General features: G+C 41.4%; 1 protein-coding gene across 2 annotated transcripts; it reads right to left on the reverse strand.

The window, feature by feature from the left end:
- Positions 1 to 2,048: 2,048 nt before the first annotated feature.
- LOC118100231 (breast cancer type 1 susceptibility protein) lies at positions 2,049 to 21,228 on the reverse strand. 2 transcript variants are annotated; one of them, XM_035145092.2, is made up of 21 exons: positions 21,090 to 21,228; positions 20,389 to 20,481; positions 20,228 to 20,281; positions 20,044 to 20,124; positions 19,846 to 19,934; positions 19,722 to 19,758; positions 19,512 to 19,642; positions 16,420 to 18,996; positions 16,186 to 16,256; positions 15,265 to 15,388; positions 14,691 to 14,748; positions 12,367 to 12,470; positions 11,811 to 12,013; positions 11,585 to 11,672; positions 9,791 to 9,868; positions 9,585 to 9,625; positions 9,052 to 9,135; positions 7,192 to 7,249; positions 4,674 to 4,747; positions 4,057 to 4,117; positions 2,049 to 2,284 (listed from the first exon to the last, which is right to left on the reverse strand). In XM_035145092.2, the coding sequence occupies exons 2-21, from the start codon at positions 20,460 to 20,462 to the stop codon at positions 2,190 to 2,192; spliced, it is 4,182 nt and encodes a 1,393-aa protein (XP_035000983.2). In that variant the 5' UTR covers positions 20,463 to 20,481; positions 21,090 to 21,228; the 3' UTR covers positions 2,049 to 2,189. The 2 variants fall into 2 exon arrangements, with proteins under 2 accessions (XP_035000983.2, XP_035000982.2); XM_035145091.2 differs by having other exon boundaries at positions 11,811 to 12,016.
- Between the last annotated feature and the right edge of the window lie 51 nt (positions 21,229 to 21,279).

Genomic DNA, 21,279 nt, shown 5'->3' on the forward strand with positions numbered 1-21,279 from the left:
TTTCCCTCATCCTAACTGAAAGAAAGCAAACAGTGCAGCATTGTGAGCTTTCAGTCTGTATCGTGCTGTAACCCCCCCCCCCGTCGTCACAAAGAGTAACGGCGCTGAATGCATGCTCGGCTGCAGCCCCGGCACTGAGAGGGAAAAAAAGGAATCAGCTGACTGGAGGAAAGCGGCGTCCTGGCACTCGGGCGTCTGGTACCGCACATCTGGCATTTAAAAAGCCTCGGTGTAAACGCGCTGACGTTACTGTTTCGCGTTGTGCTCGCTTTCTGTTTTCAGCCACCTGGTTGTTTGGTAGCTGTTGTTAATGCATGACCCTGAATCCAGCGTCTGTACTTCTCCTGCAACCAAATGTCACAAATAGTTATAAGTTAATTAATTTTTCCCATTGGTTTTTTACTGGACGTAGGAGTTCATATTAAGAAGTTAAAGAAGAGAAGTAGATGTTAGCAGATCTGTGCATGTATCCGTCATTCCGCACAAATCTATACTAAGAAAACAAGTAAGTTATATAATCTTCACTTTGGCCCTGAAGGCGACATCTACATAAGGTTGATGTAGGGTCCAGCCATTCATGTCGACTCGAGTCCTGGAGGCTTGTTCTAGCTCATTCTGCCAGAAAAGTTGAGAGTGGCTGCAGGAGCACAATGTTCCTCCGCTGCAACTCACTGGTTTCCATATTGTTCCAGTGGCTGATGTTTCTGTGGATATGACCCCCCCCCACAACATTCATTCTGGTTAATTCATGGATTGCAGTCTGCCACAGTGCAGACCACCGACCCGTCCTGAGGGACTTTGAGTTGGTGCTGTACGTAGAAACATACATTATTGAGCTGGTGCGTTTCTCTTCTGGACAGAAACGATGTTTGCATGTTGTACGTGGACTGATTTTTCATGAGAGATCTGAGGTTCTGAAGGAAACGCACCGACGTTCCCAGAATTGGAAACTGAAAGGAGTATTTTGACATTTTAGGAGCAACTATTCGGCTAGATGAGCAGATCGATACCATGCACCTCACATATCTATGCATTTAATATGAAGCTGTGGCCGGCGGCTGGTTAGTTAAAGGTTCAGTGTGTAGGATTTAGTGACATCTAGGGGTGAAGTTGCATTTTGCAGTTGAATACCCCTCACCTCACCCTCTGGAAGCCTTCAGTTGTCATAAAAACTCAAAAGGTGTTTTTAGTTTGTCCAGTCTGGGCTACTGTAAAAAACATGGCGGCCTTCGTAGAGAGGACCCTCCCCCGATGTAAATATAAAGTATTTAAATATAAAGGACCCATTCTTGGGTAAAGAAGACAATTCATACAATTTAAATGAAACACACCACAAGGATTATTTTATATTCAATTTCTGCTAACTTGATTCATGGAGAGTTTGGCATTTAAGTTTAGTTTAGTTTAGCTTCTGTTCAACCTGTTTTACCTAGAAACCCTTGAACACAAACACGATGCATGTTCTGCGTGATGATGGAGCCTTATCTGACACAGACATGCATCCTTTTGAGATTACATCAAACCCTTGTACACTGAAGTGTGAGGGCTGATTTATGTGCCCTCAAATGGCTCATTCCTGTAAATCTCTTCCCTCTCATTTTATTCCCACACACTGGCTGTGCAATAATTCATGAAGCATGTTACAGCGCACAGTTGTGTGTTCGGTGAAGCTACAGGCTTTCTGCCATGACCAGGAACACTGGCTTTACACTGGGGATTTGCAAACAACAGCGGCAGAACCGCGGAACATCAGAGGGAACACTGGAGATGACAAGAGCTTCTTATACTAGATTACAACTGACAGGAGGCAGCAGGTAGCGAATACTGTAAATGATTCTCTCTGCAAACCCCACGGATGATATCGATGATGACGGGTGTATTGAATTTAAGTTGCAGCTTTTCATTCGCTTGGTTTTAAAGGTTCCAGACGATACACGCTTAGCCCCAAAATATAGTTTTAAAATATCATCATGATCTTCGGTCTTTTTTTAGCAGTGATATTTGTATGTGTGTAGTTTGCTATTCAAACAAAGAAAGAAAATAAAATCGAAATTCAAGAACTTTATCTGAATTCAAAGCTGAAATACACAAAGCTTCCAGCATAGCAGTATAAGCAGATGTTTATTTATAATATCGGACGTAAAAACACAGGATATGTACAGTGGAGATGAGACCAGAGGACAACGTGGTCATGGCGAGTAGTTGTTGAAGTTTTGGAGGGTGTAGGTTGCCACTGTGTCCAAGAGCCAACCACGTGTCACCACACTCGCCTGTCTGAGGAGACCTGTGGGGAGACAGTGTATATTAGGTACGTCTAAAAATGAATGAATCGAAAGTATGAACAAAACAAAATAAACATTTATGAGGACGTGATTCTTGTGATAGCCTCCATAGCTTAGGGGGTAAGACTCCGACCACAAGTCCCAGTATTCCCAGTTCATCTCTGACTGAGGACCTCACATTCTCACTCATTCTTGTCCCATATTAAGGCATAAAATCCTCCCTAAATGAATGAACTTCCATAGCATAAAGCAAAACGCTTGGTCGGTCATTGTTTACACAGGAAAGACTTGATTCAATTTCATTTCTTTAAGGTTAATATTACTTAAACGACAGACACATGTTTGCCATTATAGCTCATGAAAGATAACTGAGACCATAATCAAAAAGATACCTGGAATAACTATGATGGTTACTGGACAAACATAATTTCATGTTGACTACACGTATTAGTCTGAACATCAACCGAAGTTATGCAAAATTCAAATAAGCAGCAAACTTTTAAGGCAACAACCCAAAGAAAGAAGTCCAGAACTGCTTTTAAACACAATCTGCAGTTTACGCACAGATACTCACAGATTTCAATTACATCCGAGGACGGTTGAGAAAAAGCACAAGACATGTCTGTGATTTCAATCAATGGTGCAGAAGAAGAGGATAAAGGGGGAAAGGGAAGAGGAGGGTGTGTGTGTGTGTGTGTGTGTGTGTGTGTGTGTGTGTGTGTGTGTGTGTGTGTGTGTGTGTGTGTGTGTGTGGGGGTGCTGCTCCATTACCTGGGCTACGAGCGCCAGAGGACGTGGAAAAGGAAAAGCCGCATTAAATATGCAACAGCGCAAGTAAGGATGCCAGGAGGAGCGAGGCAGGGGAATTTGGAGCCGCTTTCTCCGTCTCCGTTTCAAACTGTCAGCTCTCCTGGTGCCACGGCAGCCTCTCTCTCCTGGTGGCCAACTTGTTTTGACATTTCCCCCCCCCCGCTCCGATCTGACATTTTCTCTTGGCCATTTCTCCGCCGCTGCCTAACTTCCTTCACACCCGCTTCCCTGGCAAGTCAGTCCTCTCGCCCTCGTTGGGAAACTGTCTCGTTTTGGCTGGCAGCGTCTGCCATTTCACTGTTCTGTCACAACCCAACTGGTCCTCACAGGCACAAACACACTCAGACGTAGAGACGAGTGAACCAACAGGTGCACAGAACGCAGCTTTGTGAGGAACATCGATTCACTACTGTATATCCAGATAAGAAAGCTGATATTTAACAATATTTCAATCAGCTGCCAATAAATTGACGTTTGATTAACTTTATATCTATTGACAAATTAACTGACTTCAACCCAAAACGAGAATAGCGATAACCCTGATGGTAACGAGACAATATTATTTGTCTGTTTGTTTGTCACCAGGATTATGAAAAAGTCCTGAACAGATTTTCACAAAACTTGAAAGGATGGGACAAGGGCCAAGAAATAATCTATTACATTTTAGCATGTGTCCGGACAAAGAGGTATATATATATATATATAAAAAACATCTATTGGTATATTGTCTGTCATACACAATTACTGTCTGACTCTCCATAGGTCAACGCTTGTGTCAGACTCAAACCCCCAGGTGAAGAGATGTATGAATTATTTAACCAGCTCCCACTGCTCCCACTGCTGCTGCTGCTGCTGCCAGTCTCCTCTCGATCCTCATTAACTCCGTACGCAGGCACGTGTGTCAGTGTGTTATTTCTGTGGTCTGGTTTAAAAGTAGCAGGTGAAAATGAGGTTTCAGACTCACGGCTGAAGGTGGACGATGATGACTCAGGTCCAGGCTGTACAATGACCAGCTGACGGGACTTCTGTGTAAAAATGGAAAATTGATATTAGGTTCAGTTTTAAATTATATTAGCAAAACGTAGAACATATTTTCACACAGAGTCAATCAGACTGAAAGGAAATTGTATTTTCACCCATATCTCTAATTTTATATTAGCAATACATTTTTGTTTGGGGATTATTGATTAAGCTGTGGTGGATTTTGGACCTGGGGATTTTCAACATTAATCAATTGTTATCACTTATAAAGTGACATTTGCTAAACAACTGCAGCACAGGGATTTTTCTCAAAAGAAAATCATACACAAGGCGAAATAACAGTCACAACTACAGAATGCTGCCAAATCCCTGCAGGTAGGATTTTCTGCCATTTAGTTTATAATACATATCTCATAGGAATCATAAGGCTTCATTAAAACTGAAACATCATTAACAGGAGTGAGGGGGAAATAAAACTGCTCACATGAAAACAATCAAATGCCAACAATTGGATTTTAAAACACTCATCTCTGCATTTCAGCCAATAAGACTGACTTTGAGTTTATACTTTTTAAAATGGGATAGTTTTGACACTCTTACCTGTTTACTGTCTAGGAGAAGTGGATCTGTAACTACAGCTGCTCCACAGAGCTCCACCATCCACTCCATTTCATCTATAAACACACACACACAGTTGATGTATTTTGGGGGGGGGGACAGAGTTTCAAAAATGTATCAGCAGTCATGCCTACATTTGTTTTCCTCCTCTCGCCCCTTGAGGGGATACAGAGCAGACTCATTTCAAACTCAGACTTCCTTAGAGGGAGGGAAAATAGATCAATATTCCAGTCTCCACTCAAATCAATATGTACATCTCACTTAATCAGTCATTGCACTTTAAATAAAATTTTTTGAAAATGCCTTCGTCTTCAGACATCAGCGAACACCTTCTCCAACAATGAAAATCACCAGCTTCCCTTGTTTATTAGCGCCAACATGAAACCACTTTATCAACACATGGCGCGAGCTTTAGAGAATCTCATCATCTGACAAACTCCAGCAATTAAATAATGGATGAAATCCTGTGCGGCTGAAGAAAAACAGACTCCATCCTCGTGTTTGTGCCATGTATAAGAAAGTCTTTAAGCTCCACACGCAAACGAGCAGATGTCGGGCCATTAGCAAAGCTTCATCGATCCGGCAGTCGGCGGGAGGATGCTGCAGGAGCACTTTAAGAGCCCCAGGAAGAAGGAAGCAGCGTGCACACCCCCCGAGACCTTCACCCATGATCTATCTGTCCATTCATTCATGCTGGAAGGATGACGCTAAAAAGTATTTTGTATGAAGGGCAACCTAACTCCTCTTCCATCTTGAACTTAGAGGTTATTAGCGGTTTTTGACCAATGCTCAACAACTACAAGAGTATTTACAACGATTATTAATAGAACTGCAGAAGCACTTCTACGACTGAAAGCTTATTTCTAGTTTCTTGTCAGATATAATCTCCGGGCAACTAACAGACACCATAGAAACCGCTGTGCAGTATGACAGCACCGCAGAACATGTTCAATCCACCCACACGCTGGGACCACTTGTCATTTCTCTAAGGTGCGGAAATGACACAGGTTTAAAAAACAGCACAGGTTCCAAGCTGTGCGGCGTGTCAGTCAAAACCTGTGTGAGCTACTTAAACTGTCCCTCTTTTTATTGTCATGTTGTCTCGCAAGTCCATCAGAGGCCTGCAGAGCTCAATATAACTGCACAAGTGTGCTTGAGAAAGGCAATTCTTGAGTGAGGGAACAAAACAGTGCCGACATCCTGACGGCAGCTGGAATAAAAGGAAAGAATACCATGAAATTACAGTGTTTCCTTTGAAAGAACACAATTCCTGTGGCTTTTGCTGCATTTCACAGACAAACAAAAACAAACTAACAAGAACTAGTTACCGGTGGAGGGGAAATTAAAGTAATCAGAGTTGGATTTGAGATACAGTTGATCATTTCTGAGTCTATGCTGCAGAAATTGCATATGCAACTCTGAAGGATTTTTCTCTAAAAGAAAAATGATTTAAAAAATATTCAAGTTGCTCATCACCTCATCAAAAGACAACATTTCATACTCCTCCACAGAACGCCATCACTTACAGAGCTCCACAAATAGTGTGTGACGTGTGCTGGCAGGTAATTGTGACAGAGAAAAACACATACTTCACATACTCAACCTCTCTGCTAAGCAGGTAAAGACGGACACTGTTTATGTAGCAGTCACCATAGTTACACTATCACTTCACTGCATGAAACGGGGAAATAATGTAATGACACAACAACACAAGTGGACTGAACATCTTGGGAAAGTTATCCAACTAAATTCAAATTTGCAAATAGAGTAGATTGTTTATATTGTGTATATTATTACCTTTTATGTATTTCCTTTTGTCTACATTTATTACTTTTACTAATGCTTTTATTTTTACTAATCCCTTTGCTGCTGTAACAGGGCAAATGTTCCCATAGTAGAAATAATTAAAGATTATCATATTTCAGTAAAAGTAACATGGCGTTGCTTTAACTCATCTCAAACTGAAAACACATTTTTTATGAACTATAACCAGAATTTATAAACAAGTTGTACGTTTATGACGAGTTTCACAGTTGTAACTATTTCTTAGTGACTTCCTGTAATCTAAACAAGTTATGGAGACGAGGCTGCACTCTGCACCAGTGTCGTTTTTGGCATGAAAACAAATTGGCTCATTTAATACAAATGTCAAAGTGTTTTTTGAGGATAACAATTCCTTGATTAAATGCTGAAATGTCAATAATGTGACCCTCAAACCTCCAGTGTTGGTGGAGCTCTACAAGATAGAGTTCAAGACAGATCATTAGATGGTGAAAAAGCTACAGATCCTGTAACTTCCTGTAGTTTCACTCTTTCAAACTGATCTGACATCGTCATGAGAAAAATCCAAAATACACTCGTTTCATGCCTGGTCCACTTTGCCTGATGAATATCCAGCCTTTAGTCAGGAAGTCAAATACAATATATTTTTTTCTCGTTGGAAAATGTCAGAAAATGTCAGGTTTCCAGTTGGAAATGTCAGGATGTTGTTGCAGTTTACCTGTAGTCATGTCTGTGAAAGGCCCCTGGAAGCAGATGCTGTAGCCGCTCATGAGCAGCTAAAGACAAACACAAAAGAAAGAATGAAAAACGCTGCTGTGAGATTTCTGCAAAAAACTAAAATCTACAAAAGAGAACATTGAATGAGTGAATTTAACCTTCGGATAACGCTCAATGATACTGAATGAGTACGGCCATTGCAGCCGTCACCATTAATGCTGAGTGTGTCTCTGAACTTTGCACCTGTCTGAAGTGTTTCACTGGTGGGGCTGAAACACTTCACCCAGCATATCCCCGGATTTACAACAAGTCCACCGCACTTACTGCGAAAAATAAAACCCCAGGACCTTGTTAATTTTTTGCTCTCGCTGTAAATTCAAGGCAGAGTCGAACAGAACAGAGTAAACAGAGGCACTTTCACGCTATAGGAAATATCTCAAAAAAAGACCCGTCCAACCCAAGGGACACGTTTTATTGCACTCAGGGTCAATAAGCCTGAGAAAGGAAAGGAAATCCGTCTTTTCCTGAATCATGGTAACTGCAAAAAAGGAAATGGTGCAACTTAGATCCGCAGCCTCATATATAGTGTCTGGGCAGATGGTTGGTGTTTGGAAGATAAATGTCTGAGCTGCCGGAGAAAGAAATAGTAATTTCTCACACCTCGCCGTCCGTCCATAGTGATCATTAGCCAGAGGTGCTCGGGGAGATGAAAAAGTGTTTCTCTTACAGATTTTTAATTTAGACAACAGCTAATGTCCTTCAGGAGGTATTAGAGTGTGTGCTGTGATAACATCCAAACACACACACACACACACACAAACACACACACAATTTCTTTGATTTCCTAAACATCAACATTCCACTGACAGACTCCCTCCCAGTCCATTTCATCTGTTAGTCTGTTTGCCAACGGTGCGGGTGACAGAAGGCGAATATGAACGGGGGGGCAATCTGTCCGGCTCCATCAAAGTGCCGGCGCGGTGCTGAAGCCACTTAAATAAGCCTGAAATTACTCGCTAATTCAATTAGCAGAGGTTCTTCAAAGGCAGCGATACGGCCAACACGACACCTAGCCATCTCTAATTTTCCCCTTCAGTGGCAACAGAACCGGTCCTGCTGGCCGCGCACCAGGAGGAAAATTACCATTCGCTCTCAACAACGAGGGCTGTGCTAAGAGGCTGTTGCAAGACGAGGAAACAAGGTTCAAGACCTTCCTTGAATGCTGACTTTCATATTTTTGTCCCGTCTTACTTATACAGTAGCATTTGGACAGTTGCATATTGGATATTGAAAGTCAGAGTTTGACTGTAGACTGTAAAGAGATGGTAGTTAAATCTGTAACAGTGCTGAGATAAATCCTTGAGGTCAATGTGTTTGTTCCGAGGTCCCTGACAAACAAAATAAATTATTAAATTAAATGAATCCACTGATTTTTTCCTGTTGTCTGAGGAAGAGCTAAACTACAGTTTCTGAGTTTTTAACTTGACTTAGTATTGCGTTGTTTTTTTCTGACTTTATTCGTCTTTTTGATGGGTTGTAACATAAATGCAAAATTTTTAGCCACTTAGACGATTTAAAAAAAAGCAGATTTCTGTATTGGTGTTATTGTCAACACTTTTCTCACTGGTTTAAAATTGGCCGGGTCAGCTTTTAATCATGTGGCTGAACTTGAAACACAATTTGTTTCAATCTTCAAGATATAAAACATGATACAACAGCTGCAGGTGGAAGACCAGAGACGTATGACGCCAATGTTTCGATCCTCTGGGTGATCCCCGACTTTACCTTTTACCATTAGAGGTCATTAGATCAAACAGAGGCTGTATAATCGACCGTCCTGTTCAATGTCCCAAAGACTCACATTACTGTCTGCAGTGGTTCGAGCTCTTGAGGGGCCCTGGTGGTTCGGTCCGTTCACTACGTCGCCTTTCACTTCAAAGACACTCTGTTGAACAACAAGGGAAACTGGCTTCAGTGTGTATAAAGAACAGGAATGACAAAGCTAGAACAGCTTTTCTCTTTCTATCACCTTTCTAAATAAGTGCCAAAAAGATTCAATCTCATCTGACAAACGGAATCAATATTAATATTCACTGAATTTATTTTAGGAGTAAAACAACACCGAACACATCAGTTTGACAGAGTTCCTCTTAAAAATGCATGGAAACGCTTTGAAGTTCTGGGAAATATTTGTTAAATTAATGGCGAAACTAAACTACAGCTTGCTGCAGGAATCACATGCGACGTTTGCTAAAGCTAATGGGTGACAAATAATTGATGAAGTATCGCAGCTAACCTCGTAGAGAGACTCATCATGAAGCATTAATTAATTCAACATCAAGACATAAGGAGATGTAACAGGAAGTCACCGGTGTGCAAATTAAAGGAGCATACCTCATCTAGGAGTTTCTTTTGTTTGAAGCACTCTGAAATCCCTGCGGAGAGACAGAAAGAACAAAAACTTGTGAGCTTACACTGTATTATGTACCACTCCTCTTATTCCAGCCGATCCCTCCATCATCGTGGTGTTTTGCATTTAGACTAATTGCTCTAAACTCATCAGCGACAGAGCTGTGACAGTGAAGTGAAGCAGGACTCACACTGGAAGCTCACGACCCACTTCCTGCCCGCGATGCCAAGGAAGTACTTCAGCGTGCGCTCGCACACCAGCTGTTCATCTGGAAGAGACGGGAGATCAAGAAGAGATGTGTGACAAGGTGTGTGAGAGTATGTGTACAATCTCTCGCTCTCTCACACACTCTCTCACGCTCTCACATGCACACACCCTGATTTTGTAACACAGATATGTCAACACAAACTGAGATCATTTTCCAAAGAAATATGATTCAGATAAACTGACATATTCAAAATCTGAATGCCTTTGTTTGATCAAATATCTTAATAAAGGGTTAGATGAGTTACATCAGGATCTGATGGGCAGATACAAGCATTTGTAACCAGAGCATTCCACAAGGATGTGGAGGAGCAAGCCAGTGGGGAAAAGGAAGCAGCTTGCGGGTCTGGGGGCTTTGTCTCTTACTGGAGATAAAATTTGGTCGTAAAAGCCCAAATTTGGTGCCTCTGCTACATTCTAATGTCATTATTCTTTCATATAGACTGGTTTTAATTATTATTTTTGAGTTTTTCTACCTAATTGTTAATGTGTAGTGAAGTATTGTGAACGCTCACTTTGTTTCACACAAAACAGTGACGAGATAAACCCCAGATTCAAAACCATGGATAAAATGTATTACCTAGAGGATGTTACTGAAGTAAGTTTACATCGTATATTATTCATAAAACATGATTTGACATGACAACTAATTACTCTTTTTTAGAGGAGCAACAGTAATGTTCTGTAAGTGAACATGTCGGTAAAATAAATAATATCCCTGAGTGAAGTTGAGAGAGAAAGATGAACACAGGGCGGATGTTGGCCTTCGTGTTTTGTGTGTTCTGTTGTACTTTATCCTTCAGATCAACAAATGAAAATCAAACAATCTTCTGGTGATTAAAAATAGCTCCCATGACGATGATTATTATCATTATTAGTTAAGACAGCGACTGTTTTAAAGGGGACATGTTTTTTTTACTCAATAGCTTTTATAAAACCATTTTCGACAGCCAAAATAAACAAAGAGTTTTTTTAAACTGCACCAAAGAGTTTTGGAATGAGAACGGTGTAAAATGTCACAGACACAAATCGAGGATGATGAGCAGGATGAAGGGTTATTCTTCCTTCAAGAGATATTGAAATTCTGCATTCATTTGTATTCCAGTCAAGAGCTAATTACTGACACCTCACACACAACGTTAGTTTAAAGGATTTCAAATTACTCTCTGCTAAAGGTTAGAACGGGACACGTCCTGCTCCTTTTCAACCTTTAACCAGAAAAGCTCAAGAGGCGCCACGTTCCCGTTTTTTTTGTGGTTGCCTGGGAAACAAGCTGCCATTAAAAAGGAAAAGAAAAATACATCTTCAACGGTGACAGTTAATACGCTGCTTTGGAGACAGCGAGCTTTGAAAATTAAAAATAATCTATCAGAGAGTGTAATTAGCAACAAGTGGATGAATGGAGGGGCGAGTGTGTGGGTGAGAGAGAAACAGAGAGCTTATCTCCAAGGAGGGTTTTAACTGACGCACAAAACAAGCTGTAACGACACGTTGAAAGAAAATGTACTTGTGGAAAGGAAAATGTTATTGCAGGAGGAAATGTTTCAAAACAGTTAAAGGGTTTAAGAGCAGGTCTAATTGCTTTACTGCGTGTGAAGTCAATTTTGAATCATCAATTAAGATCTTGTGAATAAATTCAGCTATTAAAGACACTTTAAACAGCGGCAGTGTTGAAATGAAATGTTACACACTCTCACTGCCTGCATGTGAGCACACTTACCTGTGCGCATGACGATGTGTGTGACCTCCTCTGTCACCTGGGAAATCACACGAGCCCCGACTCGCTTGGCAAACTTTTTCACAATTATCTGTCAAAAAACGACATTCGATGAGTTAGTGTGTCCTAAAATGGAGATTCCTAAGTATGCCAACTATCAGGCAAACAAACACACGTCGATGACAGCATAACCTCCTTGGCAGAGGTTATTCATTGATTGATCTGTTACCTGTTCATTGGGCCCTAATCCAGACGACACAAGCACCAGCTTGGCTTTAGTTCTGTCTTTTGGAGGAGTGGTGTTTTCTTTGTCTTCTTGTCCATCCGATGGTGAATTACTGTTCTTCAGTGTCTTGGCTGCTGAGCTTAAAACAGGCGTCTTGGAGGCGTCAGTGCCCTTTACACTCAGCGCTGTGTGTGTGGAGCACTGCACTGCTGAGAAGACAGAAGAAAAAAAAATACACATATATTGAAAATACACACATACACATACAATAAAACATGAAAAATAAGATAAAAGTCAAATCAGACCGAGCTCTCTTTGAAAAACACACAAAAAAACAAACAGGAAGAAGACCAAACACCAGATGAAACACTTAAATCTTTTGAACATTTTGTGCAGCACTAAAAACCTAGTGGCCCCCGAGAGGGATTTTGTCCACACACACGTGTCCCTGTGCACAGTTGGAGAAACCTAATACAAACGTGTGGAATCATCATGTTAAGGAAAGAAAGACTCATCTGACACAACTACACTTGTTACAACATCACCCCGGGAGCCTTACTAGTCTGTGTAACGCCGACAGGCTGTGACACGCTGGACTCAGTGACCTCTCTTCCATCAGATGCTCTTGTGCCGGGCTCTCGCTCTGCCTCTGGAACGCCTTTCCTGTAAAAGTGACATTTATGTTAACCTTTATTGAGCAATGATGTAAAAGAACCTGCACGCTGCTGACTGTAGCTTCAGTAGCCGAAACGATTGCAGCGCTGACATGAAGCTCAATATACCGACAATATTGACTCACGTTGGCAGTATAAACTTGATCAATTCAAGATTATTTATGTATTGGCGTTTGCAAGAGGACCAGTTATCTTTACTTTATCTCAGAACTGCATTGGATTTGGCCCATGTCCCGCCCACTAACATGGAGGACAATTTCAAAAAGCTGTCATGTTTATATTCAGTCTATGTTTTGACTTGTTGCTTGTTTCAGGAGTTTTCCACATTCAGTTTCCAGACTCAAAGATTTCATTGTTACACCATTAAAAAAAGAAAACATCAAGGTCGGTCTTTCCTATAAGTTTATGGTCATTATTGTAACATGAGGAGATGGTGGCCTCTTATATCTGAATAACAGCAATTTAAATTCATAGTCATTGTTTAGCTTCTCATCTAATTTGATGAAAACAAGAAAAACGAATTATTGTCCAAATACTTTCTGACTGCAATGTAAATACAAATCCAGTTGCTTGTGTCCTTTGTCATGAGAAGATTAAAAACTGTGTCATAACTGATATGAATAACATTTTTTAAGTCTTTTTGATTCATTTCTTCACTCAAAGACAAATGATACCGACTGTGTGACTCACCAAAGTGATAAGTGATATTTTACTTTCCGATCACACCACTGGGCTCTTGGAATATGTGCTTTTTAATTTAGAAACTTGTGCAGCTAAGATTCTCTCTCTCTCTCTCTCTCTCTCTCTCTCTCTCTCTCTCTCTCTCTCTCTCTCTCTCTCTCTCTCTCTCTCTCTCTCTCTCTCTCTCTCTCTCTCTCTCTCTCTCTCTCTCTCCCTCTCTCCCTCCCTCCCTCCCTCCGTAGGACAGCACTTAGAACCCTGCGAGGCAAGAGGTTGGGCGGGGGGTGGGGTAGTCAAGCAGGAGAGATGAATTACTGTAGAAACACAAGTTTCCCTCTAAGTGCTCTAAATGACACATAAGATGCAGTCAGTAATGACTTTTTTTATTCTCCGCAGCATAAACAGATTCCGGGGTTCATTAGTGAGATTATGCGCCTGTCCTCTCGAGATGCATCACCCTCTGAAAACAAGACTAACAACACACACACACACTGAAAGAGACCAATTACATGCCACTTGCTTCACATATTATTCTCCTGAATATGGCTGCATTGAAATATGGCTCCATTTAAAATGTATTAACACTGTATACAAGTCTCCGAGGAGAGAAATGCAACGCACTCGGGCAGATATTATGTCATTGGATTTCTTATTGAGGCTCTGTTTGAGTCACATGGTTTGAGGCTAACATCGGGCCAGCTGATTGGTTAACCAGCCAACTGAGAATAACAGGTGCTTGTCTACTTGACTGAGCAGTCTGTGTTTAATCATTGGTCTGCTCGTCAGTTTTTTTATTTAGATAAAAACCTGCCTCAGTTTGTTAGTTACTTTTATGATTTTTGACTTTATGGCAGGAAGTTGAATGAGAGGTTAAATACCACTTTAATATCTGCCCAATACGTATAAAGCTATAGTCAGCAGCCAGTTAGCTTAGCACAAACACTGGAAACAGAGGGAAACTCCTAGCCTGGCTCTAAGCACCTGTAACAAAGTGCAGCTATCAGGACTTTTAATTATGGGACTATCTCTTCCCTGGGAGCAGAATCATCCTAAAGTTTCCGCTCGTCGCCCGACAGCTGCTCAGAGCCACGCTGCTCATTTCCAGACAGACAGGTTTTTTTCCAAAATGTTGAAGTTACATGAACTTTATAGAAAGTTAAAACATCTGCCAATACAAAATGAATGTCCCCGATAGCACCAGAAAGATCAAAAGTTGAACGTTGACGAATCTCCCTCTCGTTTTCAATTATGATATCATCACGCAGACGACTGCAGAGAACAGCCGACCTCGAGAATGTCCTCAATGGAAACTGTATCAGGCAGAACTGGTTTCTATCTGTCCAATTACTGAGAATCATTTAGCTGTGAGATCATCAGCCTCTTATTCATTTCCTGCTTAACACAAACAAATACTTTAGAGGCAGACTTTCCATGTTTTCGTGTTAGCTGCGAGTCAGAGCAGCGTTTATTTGTGTTGAACATCATGCCTGTTGTTTTCAGTGAGACAGTTTAACAACATGTAACTTACTGGTCTGAATCTTGGCGTGCATCCTGGTTACACGGGAGGGGTTCCTGGGTGTCTGGGCCTGGAGACACACAACAACCGTCATGTCTAGGTCAGCTTTGAATATTTGATCATCATCAACTTCAACTATCAAAATAAATAGTGTAAAATTGTATATTTTGTCCAACCAATGGCTCAAAACCAAAATATGTTAAGTTTGATATTAAGGAAACTGATAAAATACACATTGTGTTGCATTTTAGAGGCTGGGACTAGAGCCGCAGTATTCTGTCTAATCCCCATCGAGCCTGAGAGAAAACTAACCGACCCTGACAGGCATTCTGTGTCTTGCGTCCGAACCCGACAGGATCTCAATGTTTTTCTCGATTACAGGCACGTACGGCAGAGAAAAAAAATTAAGTAGCTAGCGCAGCCAATGTGACCAAACCCGACCCAAACCTGAATTTCAGTTCAAATAATTTGTCGGAACACGGCTTGGGTCAGGTATCCACACTCCAGTGAATTCGTGGCATTTTGCTTTGAAATATCAAATCTAATAATCTTCAGTTTATCAACTTCTACAGTATTATCTGCTTACCGGTGGTTTTGCTGCTGGGATTTGTCTCTTTCGCAGGACTTTGCTCTTTCTCATGAAGCACCTCTGACACCAGAGCCATCAGCTTCTCCAGCCTCACCAGCTCCTTCTGCATCTGTATCTTTTGCTTAGGGAGGGAGAAAAGAGAGCAAAGTAAATCAGCTCATTATTACAAATGAGGCAAGCGCTTAAATAAAAGAAACAGGGAGGAACCTGCAATACAACATTTACTATCTTTACTGGAAGAGAATGGCTGTTTATTTATCCATACAGCACACAGTGAGGAGAATGGTAGAATAAGAGACAGAGAGGTAATTACATAATATTTGAGAGATTAGAGGGGGTTCAGAAAGCAACAGAGAGAAGGGACAAAAGCTTATTCTCAGCTGGGGCTGCTTTGGAAGGACAGAGTCTAACTCTTTTGAGTTTACAGCATTAAGTGCATTGATTATGTATACAGACACCCTCGCTCTATATTCTGAGATGTCTGTAATCCTGGGCCCTCTCTAAACCCCGGAGCGTGAAACTTTAACTCCCAGTCAAATACAGTCAACGGATAAAAGGGGGAGCGCTGGAAGATGGATGAGGTAGAAAACAAGAATCATCTCCGAGGCGGCATTTCCTCTAACGCAAATGAAATGCAATTTGGAAAGCTGCTGAGGGGGACATATTTTACTGAGCGGGGTAGTCTGTCATCCAGGATCTGACAGGTTTCAGGTTTAGAAAAATGTGGTTGCTGCCCTCTATGGGGCATGAGGTGAAAGTGCATCACTGGGAGCACTGTGAAAATGCATAAAGCTAAACAAACAGATGGACAGATTGTGTTCACATTAATGGAAACTCTCACTTTGACGAGGATCAGCGATTCTGTAAAACCTTGGATTTGGTGTTTTTGAAAGTACCTGAGAGCATTACTATATTTACCTGTGTGACAAGGACCTCACTTGAAAATTGTGATGACTCCATGTCAATGTTTTCATTTACTGGAGCATCACCTGCAGAAAAGAGATAATCAAATTGCTTTGAGATACACAGACTCTCAGAGAGGGAAACAACAGAGTAAACACAATTTGCAGATTTATTGTATTATAAGCTGCTTCCTAAAATGAAGCGTTTTAAAATGTGGATTTTATTTTCGCTTACTGAGAATCTACTTACATTCATCTGGCGTTCCGAACAAGTCCACAGACCCCTGGCTGGAGTTAGCACAGTCGGGGCTGGGGCACGCAGGCGGACGGCTCAACCGTTCTGCTGCATCAGCTGGAACACATGCAGCCTCACATCCAGTGGCTTCACTGGAGTCTCCCCGATCCCGGGTCACAGCAGCCGGATGAGCCGACGTTCCAAAGATTTGAGTCAACGTAGGTAATTCCTCTCTGGATTCATCTGACTCGGATGAAGACTCCAGCCTCTGAGTCCTTCTCTTCTTCCTCAGGTTGCTCTTGATGGGGGAGTGTGCGCTGAGCTCTCCGCTTCCATGGACCGTCAGGACAAGTGGTGTCACCAGGCCGTCAGGAGTTAAAGAAGACTCAGCAACTAAGATATGTTCAGCCGTGTTGTCTGAATGTTTTTGAGAAATGCTGTCTCTCATCTCCTTCCATTTCCCAGCATCCTTCAGTGAACAATCAAGCTGACCGTTTGGGATTTGAGAGCTCTTCGAGGCTTCGTTTACCTCCTCGTGCTCAACATCTGTGAAGCGGAGCCCGGATTCTACGAACTGAGGACTTTCAATTCCACGTTTTGAGACTTGATTAGGAGTGAGGGCGCTGCTCTGACTGTTCCTGGAAAGACAGTTACCAGCAGGACCGTCCTGACCTGAACTACTGGTGACAGGGTTCAAGGCTTCAACCACCACTTGATCTGGTTTCTCAACTGATTTTCTTGTCAGTATTGGTGAGATAGAAGGAGAAATCAAGTCATTACACAATGAGTTTTCATCGTCTTTTAGTGCCTCCTGGTCGATGATTCCAGATGTTTTCTTGTTCGTCTGTGTTTTTGCAGATTCAACTCTAGAACAAACAAAGTCATTTTCCTCTCCTTCAGCACCTTGTGTGTTTTCATGGACTGAGGTACGGCTCCTTTTCCCTTTCGGACCACCGAGACGGAAAGATTTCCTCTTCGTGGCTTTGAAGCTCTGGAGCAGTTGTTCTGTGTCAAGCTCGCTGTCGTTCTTTTCCTCCTCTTTCTCCGTTATCACGCAAACTGATGTTTTCAACTCAATGTTTTTTGAGGATTGATCAGTCGGATTGTTATTTTCAAGTGTTGGACCAACCACAGTTGCTTCCGTTGGACATGGAGAACTTGGGACCACTGGGACAGAACAAGGTCCAGTAGCTTCAGAGAGCGTTTCAGCATTCGGCAAATTCTGCACTTCAGCAATGGACTCTTGTTCTCGGCGAGTTCTCTTACCAGACTCCACGTTTTCAATTCCTCCTAAATCTTCATCATAAACACATCCATTTCTTTTGGCCAACTTTCCACCCTTAGGTGATTCTGCTTTATCCGGTGTTTCACCTTCAACTTCCTCCTGCTGCTGAGCGACATTGACATCTTTTTCAATTACATTAGCTCTCGAGTTTGCTTTCTTGTGACCGTCCTGGACTTCCTCAGCAAAGAGCTGAAGCCTTCTGCTTCTCCTGGTGCTCCTCATGATGGGGGTTTGTTGGTCCTCGCTGCTGGGATAGTTCTCAATTTGTACCTGAACTTCTTCTGACTTCACTCTAGTCTTTGGATTGGTTTCTCCATTTTTAACTCCAACGAGAACAAGGGGCTTCGACACTCTTGCAGACTTGCCTTTTTCTGACCTTGTGTTTTTACCTTTCCTCCTGTCAGGCTTCTTTGGCTCAGTTTTGTCTGACTTTGCCTCAGCTTGCTCCTTTAAATCACTGTCAACCTGCTGCAGAGCGTTTTGCATTCTTTTCTTTGACTTTCTTTTTAGTTGCTGTGGTTCAGACTCCGACTCAGCAATCACATCTTTGCCAACAACATAATTTTCCTCCAAGTCTTCCATCTGTTCTGCTTTTTTTAAAATGTCACTGCTATCATTTACGTCTTCTGTTAGCAGTTGTTCTTCCTCTGAGTCGCTTCGGTTTTCATCCTCAGAGTCTGTTTTGTGTTTTATGATTGTTGGCTCAACAAAAAGTGAACGAGAGCTGTTCCTCTTCCCTCTTCTGTCTCGTTTGTAGACGGCTCCGAACACATGGTCTTCGAGTGCTTTGGCACGATCCTCTCTCTTAGAATTAATATCGCTAAGGTGTTGCTTTACATCTATTGTAGAGGTGGAAGAACAGCCATCAGAGTCATCTGGGTCTTTGTCTGGTTTTTCTAATTCGAGACTTCCCTCAGGTGGAACTTTCATCAGCCACTCTGCAACTTTTTCAAGACTTTTCTTCCGTCTCCGCTCAAGAATCTTGGCGGACTCCAGATCCGTTTTCTGCTTCTTCCGCGAAGACTTTCTTAAAGGCTGATATTCTGTCTCATCAGGAATTGCTACCGGAAGAAGGGAGGCACTCTCCAATTTAACAGATCTAAGTTTGCCTCTAGTTTTATGTGTTGATGCCTTTTCCACAGTTTCTAACATTTCTGTTTCTACTGGTTCCAAATTATCTGCAGAGCTGTGCAGTTTCTTGTCAGACGTCGGCAAAGCCTCCCCAAGGCCGCTGTCCAGGCCTTCGTGTTCTGTAGTCAAAGGAGTCGAGTCTTCAAGTTCCATGAGTCTTGCAAATCCATTCTGGGCTAAAACATTGGATAAAGAAATTATGAATAATTAAGTATTTGGAAGAAAACTTCAATGAGGATGAATAATGAGTTATCAGTTTCCTGTTTGATCTACTGAAAAACTAGAAACAAAACTAGGCTATAATATGCATACATGTACATATATGCAACATGCAAGCCTTGGTTGCTTAAAGTAAAGAGGAATTTTATCTAGTCTTTGAATAGGAATCTTAAACAGGACACAATAACACATGTGCAGCACAAAAAATAACAAATCACCACTTTCTAAATATTTAATGACCGCAGCTTGTCCTAAAATAGGAAAACATCAAGAGCAATTCCGATTTATTAGGTCATATCTACTTCAAATTGAGCGTCAGAGTTGTTTCTACACTCTAGTTCCCCAAGTGGGACTCTATATAATAAAAAAAAATGTCACATTTATTTTTAACTGGTACTAAATTATTTGTAACTAAAGCTAATGTCGAAATTGATTTGATCTAATAAGACCAACAGTTACAAGTGATTTTTACCTTCTATAGTTGAAGAATGGGACCTTGGAAGATCATCTTGGTCTTCGTTTTCCACATAGTCCAGGTCAGTGTGGGCTGTTTCTCCAGATGACAAATTTTGAGGAGGTTTGATGGCTTCTGCATCTGTGACACTGAGTAGAAGAAAATACGAGATCAGATTGATGTTACATTAAATAACTAAGTTTAATTTCAATGGTTCTAATTTCTTACCCTAACTGTTTTTCTTGCAGGGACATTCCAGTGAAATCTGAAAATGTACGAGGATTTTTAGTCGGTGATGTAATGCGAGTTAATTACATGTGGGCATTTGAAGAAGTCTGCAATGTGATCTTACAGTTTGTGCCAGTGTCATGTTCATATGCTTGTATCATGTCCTGCAGTCCTGCAACAAGTCTCTGAAACCCAGGGCTCACCTGCAAACTCCTGCACAGGTCAAACACACACACATATATTATATATTATGATGTACATAATAGTAACAATGAACTTTCAATGACCGGTATTGAGCGTCTTCTTATTGATTTTCTCAAACCTTTTGGTTATCTTGGTTTTGCACACTGGACAGTTGGCCCGGTTTTGTTTGGAGTTGTCCACAAGTTTCATTATGCAAAATCTATCAGAACAAAGAAAAAAATAAGCAAATGTATTATTCATGATTGCATGTGGAATAAATGAATAAAGTTATCAATCATTGATATTAATAATATGTTCTTTACTTGCAAAACTGGTGGTCACACTTGGTAGATACCGGTACCGTCAATAAATCCAAGCTACAAGTGAAAGACAGTGTGACGTAAGTTCAGCACGTTACAGTTCATCTCATAGTAACATTTCAAAACATATTACAGATCACAGAACGGTTGTCGGGGTCACTCACCATATCGGACACTGCAGAGTCTCCCAAAGGACTGAGATCCCCTTTTTAACATCTGAGGCCTTTGGCGTTTCCATGGTGATTTTTTTTAAAAAGCTAAATCAGCAAACACAGAACACAAGTTATCGGACAAAACTACACAATGAGACAAACTGAGCCTGCTCAAATAAAAACTGTCACTTGAATGACTGTGTGTGTACTTTGGTTATGTCACATTTCCTGTACAGATAGGTGGCACAAATACACATGTAGCCAGCTTTGTTGTGTTATCTAACAATTAAGTTATCAGGGCGGCTGCAGTATTTAGATTTACTACAATACACTAAACAGCATCTCATTTGCTTATAGTTGTATTTTACAATAGAAAACACACTTAAACTGAGTTTCATGAGGATTTCATGCACAATAAATGGTGTTTAAGCAGCAGTACGTCACACAATAGTACGTTATTTACAGTCTATGGGTCAAACACAACCCTCCTGCTTATATTAGCGTTAGTTAAAGTTCAACACTGGGCTGTGATTTGTTGTTTTGTTGTTTTGGTTACACAACGGGTTAGTTGGCGTTTCCTCTGCTTTTCCTCCAGAGACGGAGACAGTCGAGGGAAACACACCCACAGACCCACGAGTGATCAGGAAGTGAAGTCTGTCGTTGTTCAAATGCAACTAATTGATCATATGAAGTAAATGTTTACAGATATTTACCTCGTTTTGAGTCCAACGTTACAAACACACGAAACATCCGCTTCACTTTTCCCGCAACTAGCTCCTCTTCTTCTGCGGTGGATTGACTTCGCTCTGCGGCTGATGCTGCAGCGACACCTGCTGGTTCGGATCCGGCCGCGGCTCCACAGTGACTTCACCTCACTCGTCTTTTTCTTATGTTTTGATTAAA

Source organism: Hippoglossus stenolepis, chromosome 21 (genome assembly GCF_022539355.2).
Source record: "Hippoglossus stenolepis isolate QCI-W04-F060 chromosome 21, HSTE1.2, whole genome shotgun sequence".
Taxonomy (NCBI): domain Eukaryota; kingdom Metazoa; phylum Chordata; class Actinopteri; order Pleuronectiformes; family Pleuronectidae; genus Hippoglossus; species Hippoglossus stenolepis.

Excerpts from the sequence above, each read along its gene's own strand:
- LOC118100231 (XM_035145091.2), bottom strand. The coding sequence starts at position 20,462 with ATGGAAACGCCAAAGGCCTCAGATGTTAAAAAGGGGATCTCAGTCCTT. Across the intron at positions 16,257-16,419 it reads GTTCGGAACGCCAGATGAAT|GTGATGCTCCAGTAAATGAA; the intron begins GTAAGTAGATTC and ends TCTTTTCTGCAG. Across the intron at positions 11,673-11,810 it reads GATTAGGGCCCAATGAACAG|ATAATTGTGAAAAAGTTTGC; the intron begins GTAACAGATCAA and ends GTTTTTTGACAG.